At 40.1% G+C, this 23,973-nt stretch overlaps 1 protein-coding gene across 2 annotated transcripts in view; it reads right to left on the bottom strand.

Annotated features, from left to right (window-relative positions):
* UHRF2 (ubiquitin like with PHD and ring finger domains 2) overlaps window positions 1-23,973 on the bottom strand; it is a 109,997-nt gene that overhangs the window by 25,731 nt on the left and 60,293 nt on the right. For both annotated transcript variants that reach the window (XM_064140861.1, XM_064140862.1), the window contains exons 5-9: window positions 20,270-20,379; window positions 12,197-12,383; window positions 9,249-9,372; window positions 8,743-8,850; window positions 5,301-5,405 (exon numbers count right to left, since the gene is read on the bottom strand). In XM_064140861.1, the coding sequence (XP_063996931.1) occupies window positions 5,301-5,405; window positions 8,743-8,850; window positions 9,249-9,372; window positions 12,197-12,383; window positions 20,270-20,379 (634 nt within the window). The remainder of the gene's footprint in view (window positions 1-5,300; window positions 5,406-8,742; window positions 8,851-9,248; window positions 9,373-12,196; window positions 12,384-20,269; window positions 20,380-23,973) is intronic.

Raw genomic sequence — 23,973 nt, 5'->3', positions numbered from 1 at the left:
ATTGTCACTTTAGCTTTAGCCTTCGTATAATCTACATTAAGAAAGTAAGAAACAGTTTGGGCTTTGATCCAATTGAATGCAAGAAAACAGAAACCAGACCACGTAAGAGCCCCCACCAAGTACAATAGCTGCTTTATTAGCTTCATTCTGATTCCCAGAGTTAATTAACAGTCACTCAAATGGATTTACCCCACGTTGGGGAAGCCAAATAAAATATGTGGTGGTTTGGGTGTTACCAACCCCCCCACACTTTAGAAATACCCAAACTAGACTCAGTCGGGCTCTGGGAATATAAATGAAGATATTTATTTACAGCTAGTACAATATCTAAGCAGATATTTACAGTATATACAGTTATATACAGAAATATACAAGGTAAAAAGTAATACAGAAGCACAACTCCCCTCCCAGAAACCTGAGTCCCCAGGAGGGGCTTTCAAACACCCCTGCACCTTCCCCCTGCTCCTCTCAACCTTACCCCAGTCCTAAGGAAGAATAGAGGTGCAGCCAAGAGGTTAAGAAGCAATGGTGAGTTGGCAGGAGAGGTTAGGGAGATGCAGCTCAGCCAGAGCCCAGCCAGAGAGTGAAGACAAAATGGTGAAAGTGTTATCTAATGTTTACATTCTTCTTCAGCGAGACTCTGAGGGGAGTAGACATCACCGCTGTTTGTGTTTGGTTTTTTTTTACAGCCTATGGTCTAGTTTTTCTTACCAAAACATTCTACTCTGCCTCAAACTAGCACATCAGCATAGCACAACAACTCAGAAAAGTCACACCTCTGCAAGGGCTCACGACGGATTCAAGTGACGCAGGAAAATCCAGCAGGTTAACTGGTTAACAAATCAGCAGATCACGGATCAAGATAAATTGCTAATCACTGTAGTTTTTGGATATAAACTATTCAGGTGTAAGACCACTATTGCTACTTAATTTGGATTTAAAGCCATTTATGTATGCAGTTCACTAGAGCACTGCGCCTTCAGCACTGGTGAATTGATGAAGTCCTCCAACACAGAGGTTCTAAAATGCTCTATCCTCATAGACCTCAGGAAAAGCTGTGGAGATAAACAACTGCTCATTTTCAGTTTTACTGCTTCAGACGAGTGCAGTAACTTGTCAGCTGCACTGACACCTTAGAACTGATTAATGCAAAGGCCCAGAACATTTAAAACGGACACCAAGACATTTCACAAAGTGACTCGTGAATGCTGGTATGTTCCAGACACTGAATGAGCTTGGTACACAGTATCAGTGAACCTAAGCCATGAGTATATTTGCCTTGTGTCCTTTAACTAGAGAAGCTGTTCTCTCTATACTCTCAGAGTATTTTACAAGATGTGAATCATCACAGCAGATATTATTTTCCACAAGGTTCTAAATTTCAGTTTGGAGATTTGCAGAGCTGCTTGAAGATACAATCTCTGTCCAGATAAGCCTAAGCACATATAACAATTTATTTATTATCTTACAACACTACCTCAACTCGGCAGAAATACAGATCTTGAAAGTTCTGAAAATAAACAGCTGTTTTAGCACTGGATGACAGTGGAAGGTTACAGTGTCACACAGAATATAAGCAGTAAGAGGGTGACTTTTCGCTACAGAAGTGACATTTCTTTGGCTGCTCACTTTGACGAACAGCCTAGTTGTCATGGCTTTTAAAGGTAGCCAACAGAAACTAAACTCTCAAATCAAATTGGAGAAAAAACACATGATTATATGTGGAGAGAGATACAGAGAAAGATATTACAAAGCAATTACCACATCCCTGGCAATCTCCCTTTAGTTTTCCCCAATCCCAAAAAAACTAAATCTATACTCCCCAGTGCTCCAATCCTCCGTGTGTCCCCTGCCCTCAGTGCCTTTGCCATACAAGAGGCCTAAACAAGCCTCGGGAGGCCCCAAAACAGGCCTACTGCTTACATGTCCTTCCTGATAAAGTGGCTCCTGCCAGACACAGAGCAGGAGGAGGAGGGAAGGAGAACAAGCTGACCTTGTTGTGAGTTTAGAAAGACATAGCAGAATTATGGCGTTGAATAACAATCTTCCAGTCCCCAGAGGATCTTTTAACCCTATAGTCTCAACCTAGGACATTAGTCCAAATACTTTTCTCACCGACACTGTGATTGCACAATGTCGCGGATGGGGCATTCTGCGACCTACGCCGATTAGGCACAGAGGAAAAATTAATTAATGCAAGAGGATATTTATAAATATATATATATTTATTAACGTCCAATATTCCAACTCTCGCCACACCCAACCACTGAACTTTAATATTAAATTGTTCTTTACATAGTTATGAAGACATCACAGCATCACAGTATCATCAGGGTTGGAAGAGACCTCACAGATCATCAAGTCCAACCCTTTACCACAGAGCTCAAGGCTAAACCATGGCACCAAGTGCCACGTCCAATCCTGCCTTGAGCAGCTCCAGGGACGGCGACTCCACCACCTCCCCGGGCAGCCCATTCCAGTGTCCAATCACTCTCTCAGTGAAGAACTTTCTCCTCACCTCGAGCCCAAATCTCCACTGGTGCAGCCTGAGGCTGTGTCCTCTTGTTCTGGTGCTGGCCACCTGAGAGAAGAGAGCAACCTCCTCCTGGCCACAACCACCCTTCAGGTAGTTGTAGACAGCAATAAGGTCACCCCTGAGCCTCCTCTTCTTCAGGCTAAACAGTCCCAGCTCCCTCAGCCTCTCCTCGTAGGGCTGTGCTCAAGGCCTCTCACCAACCTCATCGCCCTTCTCTGGACACGCTCAAGCATCTCAATGTCCCTCCTAAACTGGGGGGCCCAGAACTGAACACAGTACTCAAGGTGTGGTCTAACCAGTGCAGAGTACAGGGGCAGAATGACCTCCCTGCTCCTGCTGACCACACCATTCCTGATGCAGGCCAGGATGCCACATTATGGGAATATATATCTACAGAAACTTATTAATAACTAGCAAACATTGAATCTATTACCAGAGAGAGAGTTTTCCCCACGGCTTAATGCCACCTGGGGTCTTACACAATTTGCCAAGCAAAGCTGAGCTGAAAGCTGCTGTCTGCTTTATGGCACAGGTAACAGAAATTAGAGAGGCATTTCAAGTATTTACTTACAATTCAGATTAACAAGAAATCACCCTCTGGGCTACGTCACAGCCTATTGCAAGGGTCAAATTCTTCAGGATCTCTGCCTGTGGACTTTAAGGCTGGAATTCTCCCGTTTCAGGGGAAGTGGCAGTCTCTGACCTTATGCGGCTGGATCCTGCTGGCTGCTCTCTCCAAGGGTAGGCAGGCAGGATCTCTGGGTGCAGAGGCAGGATTCTGTGCAGTCTGAGCACAGGTCTAACGCTGGCTCCTCAGGCTGATTGAACGCAGACAAGTGGCTCTGCACCTGGCAACTTGTGGCAATGGCACACACCAGGCAATCATATAAAGGCAGGCATAAAGCTGCAAGGAAGTATGCAGGCAGCAAGCAAGCAATACGTCAGAGGCGCAAGTAATGTGGGGAAGGCTGCACATGAGCCTGTGCACCCCTATTTATTCAGTGTGGGCCGAGAGTGAATGGTCTCATTGGCCACTAGAATGACCAATCAGGTTGGCAGTCAGCCAAACCTTACCATACTGGGCAAAAGGCACTTGCTTGGACTATCCCAAATATGGGGATCACATGGGCTTACATCAGGAGACATGAGCTGGGCATGTGGGGACTTGCACAAACAAGTGTCCTGGGCAACTGACTTTATGGCCCCGGTCTGTTGTGCCCCTTTGTGCTCGTTTACCCCTGGCGCAGGCAGAGAGACATGTCCAGGCAGATCAGGCATAGATAAGCCTGCTTTCTGGCCTACAGGCCCTCCACAACACACAACCACTATTAATGCCCAACATCTGGTTTTGAAATGTTATTCTACTCTGAGTAATTCTCAAGATTTCCACATTCCTGAAAGACTTCCCATTTGTTTCAACCGATGTTTGCATTACGGTTACTATCCAGAACAAGACCAGGAGATTGGCAATGTTAACATACCCAAGACTATACAGCTAACTATTGTAATACTCTATTTTAGATGGGCAATCCATGTCACTTGTTGCTAAAAGCCAAGGTTAAATATTTACAAGAGGGAGATTAACACACAGACATTTTCCACGTGCAGAAGTAAGCACAAAGTAAAGCACAAATTAAAAACACAGTATATAGTGACCTGACAAGGCAGGTGCAGCTACTTAGCACAGTACTCTGAGGACCATCCAATGGCTAAGGGTCCTAGAACAGGGTTTGAAGTTAACTCCAAGTACATAGTACATACATATCCCAGCACCAGCAAGTACCTCCTCACAGGACTTCTTCAAAAAGAGGCACAGACACCTTCAGAAGCAATACACTGAAGCAGCTAGTAAGTGCTGTTGGCAACGAATACATTACATTCTGATGCCACTTCAGTCACTTATTTCTTTCTTCAGTGTCATTTTTCCTTGTGACTAACAGCTAGGCATGTTTAAAAAAAATCAGATGGCTTGCTGCTTTATCCTTCACATGATGCATGATTCAAAATCCCATCTGAGATCACAGATCTACAGAAAGAGATGTATCTTGTGCAACCTTTACTTATTTGCAGAAAAGAGCAATCTATTAATAAACAAATGTTGGCCAACACCAAAAGATGAAAGTCAGATCCAGTTACTGTTTTGTTTAGCAGCACAATTACTTTCATCGCTCCACTAGGTTGTTACCATCAAAGCAGAAGATTTTTGGAGTTCCTTTAGGCATTTTAACAGAAGACACCAAGACTTTCCTAAGAAATGTTGAAAGCACTCATCAGCAGGAGTCAAGAATGCCCAGAACTTAATAGAATGAAGTAACATGCACCTTTTATTCTTGCTTCTTTAAAAACAATGTATCATGTATTTAGAAGCGCTAAACCTGAAGGAAGAGGCATCAATCTGTCTTGAAAATAATAAAAATGTCCCAATCAGAAAATAAACTCACAATTTGCATATAATTACAACATCACATTTCAAATAATACTAAAGATTCCAAAGGTTCCAAAACTAAAGATTCAAGAATCCAAAAGTGTTTTGTAATTTACCTACCCTGGGCAAAGTAAAATCCAGCTGCAATTGACATATTTTGCTTGAGTAGAACCATGAGCATAAGCACGCTCTTAAGAAATATTTTCTTACATATTTCTCCCCCAAATACTAAAAATTACTCTGTCTGTCATCAGTAGCTGCATAGTGTTAGCTTCAGGATCAAGAACAAACACTGATACATTAGAACAAACAAAGCTGTCACTGGCATACATGACTTACCACTTCATCTTCAAATCCTCCAGCTAATACAAGTGAATAAGCTCCATCGTTACTGCGTCCATGAATTCCACCCACGTGTGGTCTGTGAACACCTGCTTCGCTCACCTGGCAACATGTGAAAACAGGTTCTAGCATTCTTTTCAAGCAACCAGCCATCTACAATAATTTCTAACAATCTCCTTTCTGTTTAAAATATTGTAGAAGGGTGTCTGTGTAAACAGCTAATGTAAGACTGCCACTGAAAGTGAAAATCCCACTTGTTTTCAGACAGACCAGTCAAAAGTAAGGAAGAACAATGCGGGACACTAGTGGCACTGGAAGACGTGAAGATGCACTTTCTTCTTTGGGAAAAATCTCCTTGATTCCTTCCATAGGCAGTATGTACTCACTACTGTACTCCACTTGCACAACCATTTAGAACAATTCAAAGCAGATAGAGATTTTTGTTGTATTGTACATAATTGTATAGCCATATACACAGCATCACATCTTCAATATTGTTGCATGATTAAGTCTTCCTGGGTTTATGAAACCCTCACAGTTGTTCACATTACTAGATCTTCTTTTCCTGACTCTTCTTTCCACAATAATTTAACACTTTATTTACTTGGTGATCACTACTGGGTGTCAAGGTGACATATTTTTAGAATTAGTTACTAGATGATCTCTTTCCTAAATAACAAGTAGCTGAAAGTTCATTACATATCATACATTTAAACATCAACAACAACCTAGCATTCTCAACTAACTTCATCAGCTATTTGCCAATTTTTCCAAACCATTTACAAGTATGCTGAATAGAAAGCCCTTATTGTTCTGCTCCTCCTTCCTGATGTATCAAGCATTTTTTCATTTATTCCTCCCTCCTTTCTTTCATTAAATTTATTTTTATGGAAGTTGAACGCTGTTAAGTAATTCACTCTAAAGACGCTATTTAGATGCTCTCTCCAGGAAGAAAATTTAGTCAATTTACAGTATCACAGTATCACCAAGGTTGGAAGAGACCTCACAGATCATCAAGTCCAACCCTTTACCACAGAGCTCAAGGCTAGACCATGGCACCAAGTGCCACGTCCAATCCTGCCTTGAGCAGCTCCAGGGACGGCGACTCCACCACCTCCCTGGGCAGCCCATTCCAGTGTCCAATCACTCTCTCAGTGAAGAACTTTCTCCTCACCTCCAGCCTAAATCTCCCCTGGTGCAGCCTGAGGCTGTGTCCTCTTGTTCTGGTGCTGGCCACCTGAGAGAAGAGAGCAACCTCCTCCTGGCCACAACCACCCTTCAGGTAGTTGTAGACAGCAATAAGGTCACCCCTGAGCCTCCTCTTCTCCAGGCTAAACAATCCCAGCTCCCTCAGCCTCTCCTCGTAGGGCTGTGCTCAAGGCCTCTCACCAGCCTCATCACCCTTCTCTGGACACGCTCAAGCATCTCAATGTCCCTCCTAAACTGGGGGGCCCAGAACTGAACTTCTGGGGAACAGAGAATTTGTGTCTCACAAAAAGACACAATTCAGAAAAAAAGAAACTACACTCTCTAAATCCTAACAGATTTCCTGAGACAAACTCATATCTCATACAAGGGTCTAGTCATGTGAGAAACAAGAGAGCAATCCAAATTTCTATGCAGAACTTTCAAAAAAAAAAAAAAAAAACCACCAAAAAACCAACCACTTGAGCACAGAATTGAAATGGTAATTGCCTTTCCATGTCTAGTCTATATACATATAAGCATTCTCTGCTTGATTCTCTCACAAAAGCAGTGCTCTAATTTTGTTCTCTTTTCCTGCCAGCACCAGAAAGATCTGGAAATTATCAGGTTTTGTGTCGCCCATGGCATTCCTGTAGAATGGTGAGCTACTAATTTCAATTATTGTTCAAGCAGTCAAAATTAAAATTGATTTCAAGATTTTCACAGTGATTTTAGAAGCTGCTCTTATTTACAAGACTAACCTGGGAGCCAACAAAAAGAGAATTATTGAATTATTTTCACATAAACATTCTTCAGACTCCTACAGAAGAGTTCAATGAAATATCCCAAAGAATCAAAACTGAATTTTGGTCTTAAGCAAGTACCTTTGTATAAAATTGTATGATGAGCAGGATAATTTTACATGATAAATTTAATCTATGGTTGTATCAGTGGTAGTGCTCATGAAGGATAGCAAATGGGAAAGGAATGAAAGAACTAGTTTTGGTTTCAACTGCTTCACTAGGACTTGCAGTAAGGAGAAAAACTTAAAACCATTGATAAATGTATCAGCCTTAAAACTTGTACAGCCTTACAAATAGAGCTTTTCATACAGCGCTGGAAGACAACTCTTACAAGAAAACTTCCTGTAAAGTGCTCTCTTCTTCCAATTGAACAGTAAAAAAATATATTTTCTTTTTATAAGAAAGTAGGTGAGGAGAGGTTCAGAAAACAAAACAGAAGAGTTGGATTCTTGGCTTTCCTCCTCAAGCAATTTAAAACCATCTTGATTCTACTCTTTCAAGTATCATGAAAAACATTCCATTTAATACCTTTACACATGCACAAGACAAAGAACTGATTTTGGAAACAAAAAAGTATACATTTCCCTGTGTAAAAAAGAACATAAAAAGCCAAAGAAACAAACAAACAAAATCCATGCTATCAGATAAAGAGCTGGGGGAAATGTAACAATGTTTGATGTTCAGTGGACATTTTGAAACCACCAAAAAATTAATGCTAGCAAAAAATGAAATTGTCCCATTCTCCCTGTTTGTTTGTTGTTTTTTTTTTTCCCCTGACCCTCTGAGTATTGTCACAGTGCCTACACAACCATAAAGTGAAATGGACTGAGAAAATTACCTCATACCCTACCCCAGGTGAGATTACCTTTCTGCCAGTTTTTTTCTACCAATCTAGTTTACCACAGAGTCTAAGAAACGCAACAGAAAATGAGAGTTTGAGAAACTGTGAAGGTTGAATGGATAGATGACACTACACACACTGATTTCAGTAGCAGTATAAGTTTACACTTCTCCAAAGCTGATCATCACCCTGAAAGCAAGAGTTGGACGTCCATTACATACGACAAAAAAATCCAAAAGGGAGGCAATTTATAGGGACATCAGATAACATTTTCATAATCTACCTTTCCACAGTCTGTGTTTTCATAATCTGCAACTTCTAAGTGGGACAATCACTTCATGTGAAATACCCTTCAGAAAACATGCCAACAAATATTTAACTTCATTTTAACACGAAATTTCTTCATCCTAGTGACAAATTCTCATTAGTTGTATCCCACTTCAACCTTTGCTACTATCAGCATTACTTTCAATGTTACAATCATAACAGGCTTGGTTTATTTAGCCTTGGTGAGAATGGCAACTGTCAATCTAAACTTATTTTAGTGTTCAACCCATTCATTATGTTCCTTCATACTACTTCAGATACAGCCCACACTGAAACAACATACCTGGACTCTGAATTTCCAGGTTGTCCCAACAGGAACACCAGGTATAGGTCCATAATGATTTGAAGGAACAATAGTGCATTCCTTAGTACGACCAACACAGGCCATGCCCTAAAAACACATCAGATTAAATTAATTAGTATTACAATATTGAAGACTATTTGCAAATTCAAGGCAGATGTCAAGAAATCAGATGACTGTAACAAACACATACTTTAAAATATGTTAACAATTGTTTAAAAGAATGTTAATTAAACAACACATGTTTGTGGGTTTGCAGGAAGGATCAGGGTGTTTGTTTTTTGTTTTTTTTTTTTTTTTACCTCTAGTCACCTTAATAATTCTCCCATTGATTTAAATGCCAGTAGATAGTGGGCAAGATTAAACATTGTCTTATCGTCTGTGCAGCCCAGTACTGAATTTTGTGTAGTGCATATGTAAGTAGAGTTATAGATGTAGCACATACATGAACAATCAGAGTTAACAGCTGTTTCTAAAATACACTCTACCTTGCCCCAGTCTCTCTGGCTTTCAGTACTGGCAGATGGCATCTTTGCTTTCTTTTTACTCTGTTTGAGCTTTTCTCCAGCCTTTACAACTTCATTAGAATCATTTTTGCAGGAAGGACAATACCTAAAAAAAGGTTTTAGCAAATTCTCAATTACTTAATAATAATGGCAATACATTTCTTGTAGCCAAAATAGTGTCCATTTGTTTATCTTCACTGAATACTTCAAGTTAGCAAACACATACCAGTCTTAAGCAGCTGAAGCCTATGGCATACAAAAACGAACCCAACATGAACAAATGCTGGCAACTTTTAGAGAAGGGCATTGCAACATACTTCAAAGTAGAGTGCAAAGTCAAAACTTTTAATTATTCTTTCTCATATGATATGTAAGAAGTCCCCATATCCCCTGTGTTCTTTCTTCCTTCTGCCCTCTGTCACTTAGATCACGTACAGAACATAGCTGATAACAGATTATGGTGATAACCAGTACTCACGCTTGTTTCTACATCCTGTCCACTGCACCCTAATTTTTTGCTTCTAGTGCAATAGACAAGGTATTATGTAATATGTGAAGACACATACACTCACTCCACAACGCTGAGCCTCACTTCAGCTAACAAAAAGTCATCCTGCTAGGAAAACAGGAGAGATGAACACACAGTGGCTACATCAGAGAGACAAATGGAGCACACTGGTCCTTTTGCTGCTTCTAGTATGTTTTTACCCAACTCCAGGAATGTCAATGCAAAGGCAATTCTCTGTGTTTCTGGCTCACATGAGCTAGATTTGGCCCACACTTCACTCGTGGAGGAAGCACAATCTACACTAACATTGGTAACCTACTTTAGATAAGTACCACGATTAGCATTACTACCACTGTTAGGGCTTTACTAATTAACTTTTGTACGTGAATAAGAATAGAAGAATAAACGACTAATATTTACAAGAACAGGTTTCACTATGTCAGTAAGGGTGTTGAATCATTAAGGCAATGAAGCTATGTAGACGAAAACAAATTAAAAACAAAACGAGATGCTGAAGTTGTCTAACAGTAAGACTTTGAATGATGATATGGTTGTAAAAAAGAGTATGCAATGACCACGTAAATGAAGGAACGTGACATAACACAAATTCACAAAGTGAATTAGTGACGGCATTCCCTGTGTCTTGACAGAGTAACCATATTACCTTAGTAATTCTTAAACTGAGTTTTGTATGGAATATAAAATACCATTTCACATATAGAGCATCTTAATCTCCAAAACAGAAACTTAACATCATTTCTCAAACTGCAGGCTTAGCCCCTGCTGAAAGTTCGTCAAATTTTACACTGTTTTGTTTACCAGAAAGTCTTCTGTGACTAGTACTGGAAAATAGATGGATTTTATTATTGCTAGAATACTTGATAAGAGCTGGTTCTGTGAGTAAGAGCAACTGAAAAATAGATGGACCAAACAGATATGTACTTCCAGACAGATTGTCTCACTGAATATTCTGAATGAAGTTAAAGAAGAGCTTCTCAGGTGCTATATCCAAAGGACAGGTGCAACCAGGTAAAAATACTGTTATAAACTGCAGACAGGAATAAATCATTTGTATAGTATGAGTGGTTTCTGACATGTAACATCAACTTACTTATAATGACAAGTAGTAGGAAGCAAGAAGATGTCATGCACAGAATGCCAATCTGGGAGAAAGTTCAGATCAATACACTGTGTAATAAACACTGTTGAATAAACACTGTGATTATTTTGCATATGCAGGAAGTGGAAGACACACAGACAATGTTCTATTATAAAAGCTATTTTTAGTTCAACTAACTCATACATATTTCTAGTAGTTACTGAAAATGTGTTTCCAGATAGTACTTCAGTTGGCAGTTCCTCCAAAACCAGCAAATACATCTCTCCCCGTGCATTAATTTAATGAGAAAATACCTAGCAGTATCCCTAAGGCCAAATGTACACATTGAGAAACACCTATCAATGTTAGTGGTCTCAATTACTAACTCACACATAAAAAAAACACAGTGACCCAGGAAACATGCAGGCCATTAGGAACTGACTAACAAACAAACCTACTGTGGCATCTGCCACACAGGAGATTGAGTTATTTAGAGAAAGTTAACATTTCCAAAATACTTACACAGATTTTAACAAAAAAAATTAATCACAAGGAAGAAAGACATTCCATAAAATTCATCCATAGACATCTTAGATATTTACTAATGTCTATATAATGGAAAACTCTATTTGAATAAAGTTCTGTTCATTACTTAATTATAAAGGATTAGTGTCTCTTGTAAATCACAGGCAGGTGATAAATGCCAGCAGTGTAAATTGTAGACAACTATTAGAGGCAGAAAATGGTACAGAACCCAGGACAACTTAATGGGCCATTAATGGGTCCACACAGATTCACTTCAAAGTACTATTATTTGGACTCAACGCCAATTTTCAAGCTGGTAGAAATGACGAATAGCAAGGTGGTGGTCCTGCCATAGAAATATGAATGAACAGAACACAGGCAACAAGAAGACACAGGAAGGGCACTGGGACAGTAACAAGGACAGAGGATGAAGTGAAAGAGAAGGCTGATCTTAAGAGGAATTTTTAAGCAGTGAAGCTTGAACAAAATTAAAAGGCTGGATTAGATCGGATAATGTTACAGAAGATCACAATGATCATAATGAACAAAGTGAACACACCAGTTTTGAAACTCCATAATGGTCATTAAAGCTTACTACTAACCCTTTGTGAATGATTTGATTAACCATGACAGAAGACACAAGGCTTGTATTAAGCAGACAGATGAAAACCACATCAGAATTAGAAAAAAATCTCCAGTATTGTCTCTGATGAGGTGTAAAGAACAAAGAGGTGTCATGTATAGAACTTACTTATCTGTATTGCTATACAGATAAATAAGTCATCCTTGTGTATTTACCAGTCCTCATCTTCTGGTATCTTGCTTAAGGGAGGGTTCAGGCAGTATATATGATAAGCCATGTTACACTCATCACAGAGAAGCTGCATGTGAGCATCCTGTTTTCCACCACACAAATAACATGAACAAAATCGGCATTCCTTGTCTGGATCAGCCCTACAGTGCTTGCATTCCGGGCCACTTTTTCCTGTCAACAGAAGAGAAAAAGTCAAATGTCAGGTATCTTAGAGAAGTGCACTTTTGTATCTACAGCAAAAACCATATTTCTGCACAAGAACACTCCCACCTTGAAAATGCTTTTTGCGTATAACAAGAATTTTGACTATGAAGGCTAGAGGGATTTTTGCTGCTGTATAAAGTAGCAGTAAAAACAGTGACTACTCAGTAATTTCTCTTATTTTCTCCCCTCCCATTCCCAACATGCCACCTGCACACTCTCCCTTAAAAATGGAGTTTTACAAAGATCTGTGGTTAGAGTCTCCTTAAGTACAGCCATGAAGTAATTCCAGTTAGGTTACTGGTAACAGTTAAAAGTAGATGAAACTACAATTTGGAACAGAGTTCTTTTCCTTAAACTAAATTAACAGTTTGATAGAAGTAGCAGTCAGAGATCACGGACAAGGGTTAACCCACAGTACTTTCACTGCAGCAGTTTAAACACAAAGAAACACCTTCTGTTTCAGCTCACTTGGAAATTTGGACCCAGGAACCAAGTAAGAAACAAAACACTGGCATTTGCCCCCCAGGGAAAAAAATGTTTTTATACAGAACAAAATATTTAGTAGCCTAAACTAGATATGGAGATGAGAAGAAACACTGACTTAACACTTACAGGATGTTTGCAACAAGTAGTAAGTCCAGAGAAAGGACAGATTACTTCAGACAAGAGCATTATTAGTGCCCAAAGAACTCTAAAAAGACTATTTCATAGCTACAAGTTGAAAGTAGGAAGCTGAAGAATCTACACAGCTGAGACAATGGAACATTTATCTTAAAGATTAGAAAGGGACAGAAAATGTTCTTTCAGGTACTGTTCTGAAGGAAAACAAAACCTGCAGGTAACAGATGTTCAGATGGCGACTCCACTACCTCCCTGGGCAGCCCATCTGCCATTGGAACAGGCAGCTCAGGGAGGTGGTGGAGTTACCATCCCTGGAGATGTTCAAGAAAAGGCTGGGTGAGGCACTTAGTGCCATGGTCTAGTTGACTGGCCAGCGCTGAGTGCTAGGTTGGACTGGATGATCTTGGAGGTCTCTTCCAACCTGGTTGATTCTATGACTCTATGAAATAGCTGGAATATCAACACCTGGAATAAATTTTAAGCCCGCAGCTGTGGACTTAAAGCTGTCTGAGGAACTCATTAACTGTTTGACAATGTCTACTCAAAGACAACTGTGTCATACGGAGACAAGCTTACTCCTGTCAAAATATTCGACAAAAGTACTCAAAATATCCAAAAAGGAGGTGGGGACAGGAGGCAACAGGAGGAGGAAACAGAACAAAGATGAATAAAAACAGGAGAAAATTTTTATCAAAAGAATGAAAAAAATTAAAGCTGCAAGAAAAATGGGAAGAGGTGGAGAAAAAGGGGAGAAAGAAGTAGAAGAAACAGGAGGAAGAACTGGAAGACTGAGAGTAGTCAAAGACTATAATCTCAAGGATCTTTTCTGAACTAAATGATGGTCATGATGTCACAAGTAAGTTCATTAGAAGTTTTTAAGAGCAGACCCACTACAAAAATGAAAACAAACAATCCCCCTAAAACCCTGCTTCTGGAGGCTGCATAAGCATCACATTATTCCACAGCTGTTGCACAGAATATTAGACAAAAGGAGAGGGCACAAGAAACAAATTATGCTTACAGAAAATGTCACCTGTTCCCACACAGTTAAAGATTTAGTCCTTATGAAAACAGTTTTTTTTTTTTTCTTTCATATTAAAGGACTACTGCCCTTGTGATGTATTTACAGAGACCTTAATTTGTCAAACCTCAAACATGGAGAGCTGCCAAAGGTTTCTCTCATTAGCATAAGAGAACAGTATACAAGGGTAAACTTTGTTATCTTTTATTTTTCTTCACTGTGAGTCACTATGTAGCTGTTTATCAGTTCCTTCCAAGTTAGCTTTCTTGGACATAAGCAGCCAAAGTAAGTATCTAACTCAGCTGGTTCTTCAGTAGAAAGATGAGATGGAGTCCTGATGTATCCAGAGGAGTTCTATCAGTCAGAGGCATAGGGGCAGACAGCAACAGGACTATAAAGCACATAACTTCTAGCTAGAGGAGTTCTATCAGTCAGAGGCATAGGGGCAGACAGCAACAGGACTATAAAGCACATAACTTCTAGCTAGAGGAGTTCTATCAGTCAGAGGCATAGGGGCAGACAGCAACAGGACTATAAAGCACATAACTTCTAGCTACTGTAGCAGCAAAGGTTTGGGGACTGAAAACAATGTGAAAGCCTTTTCTGACTGTAACACTGATAGGGAGGGATGGAATTCAGTCAGCAAAAAGGACAAGAAGGAAGACCAAGGAAACTCCAGGCCAGTCAGCCTCACCTCCACCCCTGGAAAGCGCAGAGAACAGCTTGTTCTGGCCATCATCTCAAAGCATGTGGAAAAAATAAAGGTTACCACAAGTAGTCAATATAGATTCACCAAGGCACAGTCATGTCTGACTAATATGGTAGCCTTCTACAAGGGTATGACTGGATGGATAGATGAGGGAAGAGTAGTGGCTGTGGCCTATCTTTACTTCAGCAAGGCTTTCAACACCATCTCCCATAGCACACTCACAGGCAAGCTTAAGAAGTATGGATTGGATGACTGGATAGTGAAGTGGACTGATAACTAACCGAAGGACACAGCTCAGAGGGTTGTGATCAGTGATATGGAGTCTAGTTGAAGGCCCTTGGCTAGTGGTGTTCCACAGGGATCAGTACTGGGTCTGTTCTGCTCAATATCATCATCAAGAGCCTGGATGAAGAGACAAAGTACTCTGAGCATGTTTTTTGATGATATGAAACTATAAGGAGTGGCTGACACACCCGAAGGCTGTGCTGCTATTCAGTGAGACCTGGACAGGCTGGAGAGTTGGGCAAGAAATTCAACAAGGGTAAATGTAGAGATCTGCATCTGCTTTAGAACAACCCCATGTACCATTACAGGATGGGGACTGACTTGACAGAGAGCAGCTCTGGGGAAAAAGGACCTGGGAGTCCTGGGGCACAAGAATTTCAACATGAGCCAACAAAATGCCTTGATGGCTCAGCAGGCCATGGGCATCCTGGGGCACATTAAGACTGTGACAAGCAAGTGGAAAGAGGTTCTCCTCACCTTCTACTCCGCTGTGGTGAGTCCTCATCTGTAACACTGCACCCTGTTTTGGGCTCCCCTGTTCAGTAAAGACAGGAAACTACAGAAGAAAAGAGTCCAGTGGATGACCAGAGAACTGGAACATCTACCTTACAAGGCTGAGGGAGCCATGCCTCTGTTTAGCTTGGAGAAGACTGAGGGAGAGTCTCATTAATGTAAATGTCAGAAGGATTGAGCCAGACTCTTCTCAGTGGTATTCCACGACAGGACAGGAAAAGAAAGGCAAAAACGGTAACACAGGAGGAGGTTCCACACAAACATCATGAAAAATTCTTTACTTTGAAGGTAGCAGAACACTGGAATCATTTGCAGAATCTCTTGTCTCTGAAGGAATTAAAAAACCACCTGGATCTGCTCCTGTGTGATTTACCCTAGCTGCTCCTGCTCCATCAGACCCCTTCCAACACATACCATTCTGTGATTCTGTACACTTGTATGTTTATTCCTAGGGGTACTGAGAAAGAAAGGAATAACCATGCATTTGCAGAAATTTCAGCTCCTTCCTGCTGAGGAAAAATTTGCCCTCCTAACTGAATAGATTTTGTGGAAAATTCAACCCACGTGGATAAATACCTATGGAGTATCTCTGTGTAGAGAAATTCCAGACTGAAATTTTCTAAGGAGAGCTGAAATATTAAGTGTAGTGCTATAGCTACACTCCTTCTGAAGTACTCTGAAAAATATTTTTACTTTCAAAGGTGGAAGTAGTTAGGCTTACAAAAGGAAAGAGATGGAGTTTTGAGTAACAGGGAGTCAAGGGGCTGCTAATGTATTAGGAATCAACAGGGGAACACCTGTGAAATGCCTCAAAGGCAAGAGGGTTTTTTCCCCTAAAAAGGTGACAGAGTTCATAGTCCAGCTGAAACATCTCTACATTCATTAGATGAATGTAGTGTGGGAAAGAAGAGGAATTGGAAGTGACTGTGCAGGTGCAAAGCTATGATTTAATAGCTATCAGTGAAACTTGGTGTGACAAATCACGTGAGTGGAGCATTGCAATTGATGGCTATAAACAGATGATTAGGGAAAGAGAGGTTGGCAGTTTGCCCTCTATGGACTGACTGCACAGAGGCATCTTTGATAAACAGCAATGAACACAGGTCAAGAGCTTGTGGGTGAAAATTACAGGGCAAGCCAAGAAAGAGTATCTCATGTTGGATGTTCATAATCAGCCACCTGCTTGAGAGGAGCCTGGTGACTAAGTGTTCTTACTTAAGTACAGGAGGCATCATGCTCATATGCTCTGATCCTGCTAGAGGACTTCAGTCACACTGACATCTGCTGGAAAAGCAACATGGCAAGCTGTAAGTAGTCCAGGAATATGTTGGAGAGCATCAAGAATCATTTTTTAGTACAGGTGACAGCCAGAGATTAAGCACTACTGAACCTGCTGCCTACCAGCACAGATTAACTCACTGGAGAGATGACAGCCTGGGCTGAAATAACTGTGCCCTGGTGGAATTTACAGTCTTGAGGGTTATGGGCCAAATAAAGATTAAAGTCAGGATGCTGAAATTTAGGAAACCAAACTTTTAGTTAGTTAAGGAATTGGTGGATGGAATTCCCTGGGAAACTGGAAAAAGAGACAAAGCAGCAGAAAAGACCTGGCAGCTCTGCAAGGACATTTTTCTTAACGAGTGCAGGAGCTCTCGACTTCCACACACGAGCAATCAGACAAGTGGTGCAGCAGACCAGCACTACTGAGTAAGGACCTCCTGGTCAAACAGAAGAGTAATAGAGAAGTGCAGTGGAATCAGTGATATACAACCAGGACAGAGTATGGGGATGTGTAGGGACAGGACACCTAAACCTAATGCATATTTGGTGCTAAACTTGGCAAAGAACATCTTCTACAGGTACTTTAGTCAGAAAATGAATAAAGAAAATGCACCTGCCTCTCCATTCCCCTTTCTTTTTACCAGTAACCTCTGTTTCCACATCTCTCAAGTCCCTTAACTTCAAGGCTGGGACAGGTAGAATGAAGTCCCTCCCACTGTAAAAGAAAATCAGGTTTGAGACCACCTGAGGAATCTGGACATAGGCAAATCATTCACAAGACCAAATGAGATGAATCCCAGGGTTGAGAGGAGTGCCTGATGTGTTGCTAAACTTCTCTCAACCATACATGAAAAGTCATGGCAGTCAGAGAAAAGTCCTCGAAGACTGAAGGAAAAGGTGTATCATATCCATTACGGAAAAGGGTAAAAATCAGCACCCTGGTAATTACCAACTAGTGAGCCTCACCTGTGCCAAATAAGGTCACAGAACAGAGACTGCTAGAAAACAAGTCACAGCATATGGAAGACAGCAAGGTGACTAAAGATAGCCAACAGGGTTCCAACAAGGGCAAATTGTGTCTGATCTAGGGGTCTTCTACAACAGACTGATTGTATCACTAGGTCAGGGAATGCAAAACATGGGCCCACTGCTGAATGGGATGGATGACCTGCTGACAGAGGACACAGAAGATTGAGTTACTGAATGCCTTCTGTTCTTCAGTCTTCATTGTTAATGCTGGCCCTTAGTCTCTGGCTGTAACAGAAAAAGTCTGGAGGATGGAAGACTTGCCCTTTGTTGAAGAGGATAAAGTTAGAGATCAATTAAATGATCTGTATAACCACAAATCCAGTCCTGATGGGATGCAGCTGTGAGTGCTGAGGGAGCTGGCAGAAGTCACTGCTGAGCTGCTCTCAATCACCTTTGAAAGGTTCTGGAGAACAAGCAAGATGCCCGAGGACTGGAGGAAACCCAGTGTCACTCCAGTCATCACAAACGACCAGAAGACAGACTCAGGAAACCAGAGCCCAGTCAGCCTCACCTCCATTTTTGGAAAGAGGATAGAACAGCCCGTTCTGGCCACATGGAGGAAATGAAGGTTATCTCAAGTAGTTAACATGGGGTCACCAAGACAAAGTCATGTCTGACTAATGTAATAGACTTCTATAAGGATGGATAGGTGAAGGGAGGGCAGTACATGTGGTCTATCTTGACTTCAGCAAGGCTTTCAACACTATCACACATAACATCTTCATAGGCAAGATTAGGAAGTTTAACAGACAATGAGGTGGCTTGAGACCTGGATGAAAGGCAGAACTCAGAGGGCTGCAGTCAGCAACCAGACCAGAATCTAGTTGGAGGCCCTTGACCAGTGGGGTTGTTTAGCCTGGAGAAGAAGGAGGCTCAGGGGAAACCTTATCACTCTCTACAACCACCTGAAAGAAGGCTGTAACAAGGTGGGGATTCATCTCTTCTTCCAAGTAAGAAATGATAGGTCAAGAAAGCTGGTATTGGATAATAGGATGAATTTCTTCACTGAAAGGGTTGTGAAGCATTGGAACAGGCTGTCCAGCAAAGTAGCTGAGTCACTGTCTCTGGAGGTATTTGCAAGACATGTAGATGTTGCACGTATGGACATGGTTTAGTGGACTTTGTTAGGTTAACGGTCGGGCTCAACAGTTTTTTCCAACCTAAATGATTTTATGATTCTACCATAAATACTACTTATGTCAGATTAGATTGTGCCACTGCAGAAAATTCTGTATAGTCAGCAAGTAATTATTCATGCCCTCGAACACACACAATTAAAAAAATTAATTCACTACAGAGTAGCTGCAGGGAACAACTAAATAACTGAAGTAATTTCATATGCCCTTTAAAAAGTTTCATAAACAATTACAAAATAAGTAGGTACATAAATGCAAAGCAGCATCTGTAAGTTTTTTTTTTCTCATACTACACTTTAAAAAATAAAACCAGGTTTTAAGATACTGCAAAGAAGCATTTAATGTAACCAAGATAAAAATGAAAACTGACGTCACAGTGATTCTTCTGTGAGTAATCTGTGAGCAAAGTAATGGAAAATTGTGACAAGTTCATTTACAGAAATTCCCATTTTTAAGAATACAATGACAAATGGTATTCAATCCTCTGAAAAATGGATTTTTTTTAAGATGACAGGAAACAGAATAAGCAGACTTGCTTTCAGAACAAGGGTTCTGAAAAAATGCCTTGGAGTCAGGAGTCATATATATAATAATTTCCAATACCCAGTAGTAGAGCTGCAGTGCAATTGTTCAGTGTTGCCATCACATACATTTACCACGCCTAACTTTAATGTATTTATAAAGTCAAGATAAAATGTCACACTACTTTTACGCAAGCTGCCACCAACTCCTTCTTATGGTTAGGAGGAGGTTGAGGTGGTATGACGATTGCCTTCTTAGAAGCTTATGCAAGAAAAAACACTTATTATTTTTTCCATAGTACAAGCAGGTTTTGCACAAAGTGGGGTTTTTTTTGTAATTCTGACACGATGAGAGAGTTAGAGTGCATCACCACAGACTGGTTCCATCTTTGACATTTATTCATTTATTGAAAGTTTAAATGACAAGTCAATTGTAAGAGCAGTTTTGGTGACCTGGACACCTGTCGAGGGACTGAACTGAGACTACAAATTCATTCTGTATATTTTATTTAGAACATTTTTAGCTGTTCACTCATGACTGACAGCACGGAGATGCTAAGTTTCTTAACAGAGACGCCAAATATACTTGTTCCACAGGAATCTACTAAAGATTCCATGTTATTACTTTCTAAAACACACAAAACACTTTTATTACCTCTGCATGCTTATCCTTTTATTTTTCTACAGAAACATTAATTTGTTTTGTACTTCTAGTTGAATAACTTAAAAACCCATACTTTTGAAATCTCCATCTCCAAATGTCAATGGATAGGCTCCTGGCTTTTCGATCTTGTACATTTCTTCTATGAAAAGGATTTTACAATCATTTATTGTGTCTTCTGGGCCTCTGAAAAACAGAAAGTATAAAAAGAACATTCAGTTTAGTTCCTCCGAAAACATATTCTCTACAAATCCCAAGCAATGAGATAAAGCTAACTAGCACACCCTTTACATCATTGATAGAATACTTAATTTCAATTTCAATTCACCTGCTGAGTTAATTAACCACAGTTCAGTAGTACTCTCAACTTTTAGAAAACCAAACATGATTCTTAAAACTCACATGAAGTGTACTGCGCTACCTGCAGCTTGCCTGGCACCTGAATATGTACTTACTAACAGATATCCATAACTTTGCAATTAGACTTTGAAAACACACAGTTTTTTTTTCAGCTGAACATAGCAGACCAAACAAGAATCATATCCTCACAACATGCCATATCGAACACTATTATGAAAGTATATTGTCAGAAATGAACCCATATCATGACTTAGCAGACACATTAGTAGATGCTACTTTGAATCCAAAGCAATAGAAACCTTTAAAAGCCCTTCCATGGCTCCTAAGTGTTCTGGAAACCTAAAACCCAACCCTGCAAAGACATTCACAACACTGAATTATGCACTGCAAGTAGTCCCGTTAACGTCAGGTTTCTGTGCAACATCTAAAATCTGTTCACCATATCTCAGTGATGACTAACAAATACTCCATGACTTCACAACACTAATGCTGAAAGCCTTCCAGAGAAGGATTAGGAAATACTAAAATGTAAAAAAGTTTTTGCTTCTTCTTTCTATAATCTCTTTGTGTTTGCTAAAATTCTACTTCAAATGTAAATGTTGCTAGGAAGAAAACAGTCAAATGCTAGCAAATTTGAAAGAGAGCATACAAATACTACACCAACACAAACACAGTCATCAGACAGAGCTTGTTTTTTTCTGACCAGGAAAATCATTTAAGATAACCTTTGTTTGCACCCTAGAAGGCATAACTTAAAAGCAGTTCTGGCCACTGTGGGCAACACTCCCTAGATTTTTTTTGGCATACCATGCAGTGAACACTAAAAAGTGATTTTCTGCACCTTTGTCTGCATGACACTGTGCATGGTCCAGTCAGCCACACTGGAAAACCAGGCACGGCTTCTGTTATGACAGAGTATGACTCCGACAACCCAAGGCTACTTCTAGTCTGTAAATAGCTACAGCACTTAAATTCCTCCAGCTGTTGACAAATCTACAGCAGTATTTAAGCCATAATCTCCAAAATTTTTAAGCGAGCCATTCAACTAGGAAATTGTCCCTGAAACAAATATACACAACACATACTGATTAAATGACAATCACAAATGCACTGTACGTGCAAATATAGAAAGGACAAATTGTACAGATATGTCTGACAGGTAAACTGAAAGAACAAATACAGACTAAACCTCTCAAAGCATCAAGGTTTGCCTGTTTACTTTTTGTACTTCAGTCTTAACTGCTCTATACTTGGTAGTTGCAGACCATTTCAAGTTAAAATCACATCAAATCTCCTGACACTCTTTAATGCTATGAATCTCATTATATTAGGACCTTCCTCCTTAGCTATGCCACTGCTTACCTATCCAGCCCGATTCCTCTAGGACTTACTTCTACCATAACTTCTAAGTACCAAATCTACTTTAAAACCAAAATACAGAACTACACTTTCTTTTGTCACTCCCCTTTGCTCTTGTGAGACCCCACCTCAAATATTGTGTCCAGTTCTGGTGAACCCATCATAAGGGGGATACAGAGCTGCAGCAGCAAGTCCAGAACAGGGCCACAAAGATGATCCAAGAGCTGGACCACCTCTGCTGTGAGGGTACGCTGAGGAAGCTAGGGTTGTCAGCCTAGAGAAGACCACAGGGGGACCTTACAGCTCCCTTCCAATACCTGCAGGGATCCTACAGTCAGGCTGAAGATGGACTTTTCATAAGGGTGTCTAGCTAAAGGACAAGAGAGAATGAATTTAAGCTGGAGGAGAATAGGTTTAAACCTGATCTTAGGAAGAAATTCTTTAGTATAAGAGTGGAGAGACTGGGAATAGAATGCCCAGGGAAGCTGTGGATGTCTCCTCATGTTCCAGGCCAGGCTGGATGAGGTCTTGAGAAGGTGAGTCTAATTGAAAGGTGTCCCTGCACACAGCAAGGAGGACGGAGTACACAGTCTCCTAAGTCCCTTCCAACCAAAGTCATTCTATGATTCACCTACATACTGTGAAATCTTACACTCTTATAAACTTAACACAGAAACGTAAAATGCACTGTGTTGGGAGGGACCACTACAGGCAACCTAGTCCTTCCTGCTACTTTGTATAAAAAATCAGCAAGCACACCTTAAACTTTAAGCAGATCTCCATGAAAAGTCAGAATAGTCACAGAAGTTAGTAACATGATGAATATTAGTAAGCACACTACTGTAACACATGCATCTACAGAGTGTTTGAAGTGCTGTTTAGTAAAGTTAAAAGCAAAACATGAGCTCAGCAGAATTTTTCTTAGGAGTAAATTCCGCTGCTGTCAATTAAAACTATTAAAATTACTTAAATTACTATTAACTACAATAATTATCATATTGTTTTCTTGGAAGATACAACAAAAAATTATCTCTATGATGTTACTGTTCTGAAATGCACCACAGCAAAAGGTTTCTTTGAAGTATGAAGAAATGTGGGCATTTTATCATCAACTTTATTTAAAAAAATCACATATATATATATTATCTCAAAGAGTGGAAGTGCAACATTTTTTTAATATATAGCAAATTAAACAAAACAACTCTAATAGAAAACACAGAAGTCTCAATAATTAAATTTGACTGCATAGGTAACAACTAGTAAAAGCATGGCACAGCACTGCAATTCTGCCGACATAAGAAATACTATTCCTACATCCAGATGGAATTGACAAAATAGATGAAATTATCTGTATCGTGTATTAGCTCACGGTCTTCTGTATTTTTCCTTTGGGATAAGAGCACTCCAAAAGTAACTTTCAGAATAAGTTTTTCCTACATATAGCCAGTATTCAAACCAGAGACATTTCATTTTCTATGAGCTACGCAAGGAGCAAGCAAATACTATACCTTTGTAAAGCTGGTACGTTCCAACAAATGCCACAGACAGATATCTGGAACTACACTGTGACAAATGGCAGCTAGTAACAAATGGTTAAGTGTTAACAAAGCTAAACATCTCTACTCAGCTAGTTGCTCTTAGAAGAGTAGTTCTTCTGACCTATTACATTGTGAGGTCATATCATGGCTGAAGTATGTGTACCTTAAAAGTTACTGTTGTCCAATAAAACTGCAGTTATATTATTCTATCTACACAAGAAGTATTACCTTTCTTCATTCCTTCATACTACCATACCAAAAATTTGGTTAAAGAAACCAGTGAGTAACACAGATAAGTGGGACTTAAGCACTGGTATTTCACTTAAGCACACTAAATGCTTTAAAGAAATCAAAGCCAAAGCCAGACCCTTCAGTACAACAGAACTGCTAGTAGAGGTTTTTCCTTTCAAGAAGATTAGCCATAGGCAGACAGAAACCTTCAGCTGAATCCTCTTCTACTTTCCCACCCCACCATAGTTTCTGTTCTGTTTTTAAACTTTCAGGTTGCAAATCACTCTAGACA

This window comes from Pogoniulus pusillus, chromosome Z (assembly GCF_015220805.1).
Source record: "Pogoniulus pusillus isolate bPogPus1 chromosome Z, bPogPus1.pri, whole genome shotgun sequence".
NCBI classification, from domain to species: Eukaryota; Metazoa; Chordata; class Aves; order Piciformes; family Lybiidae; genus Pogoniulus; species Pogoniulus pusillus.
This window is presented reverse-complemented; position numbering and strand designations above follow the sequence as displayed.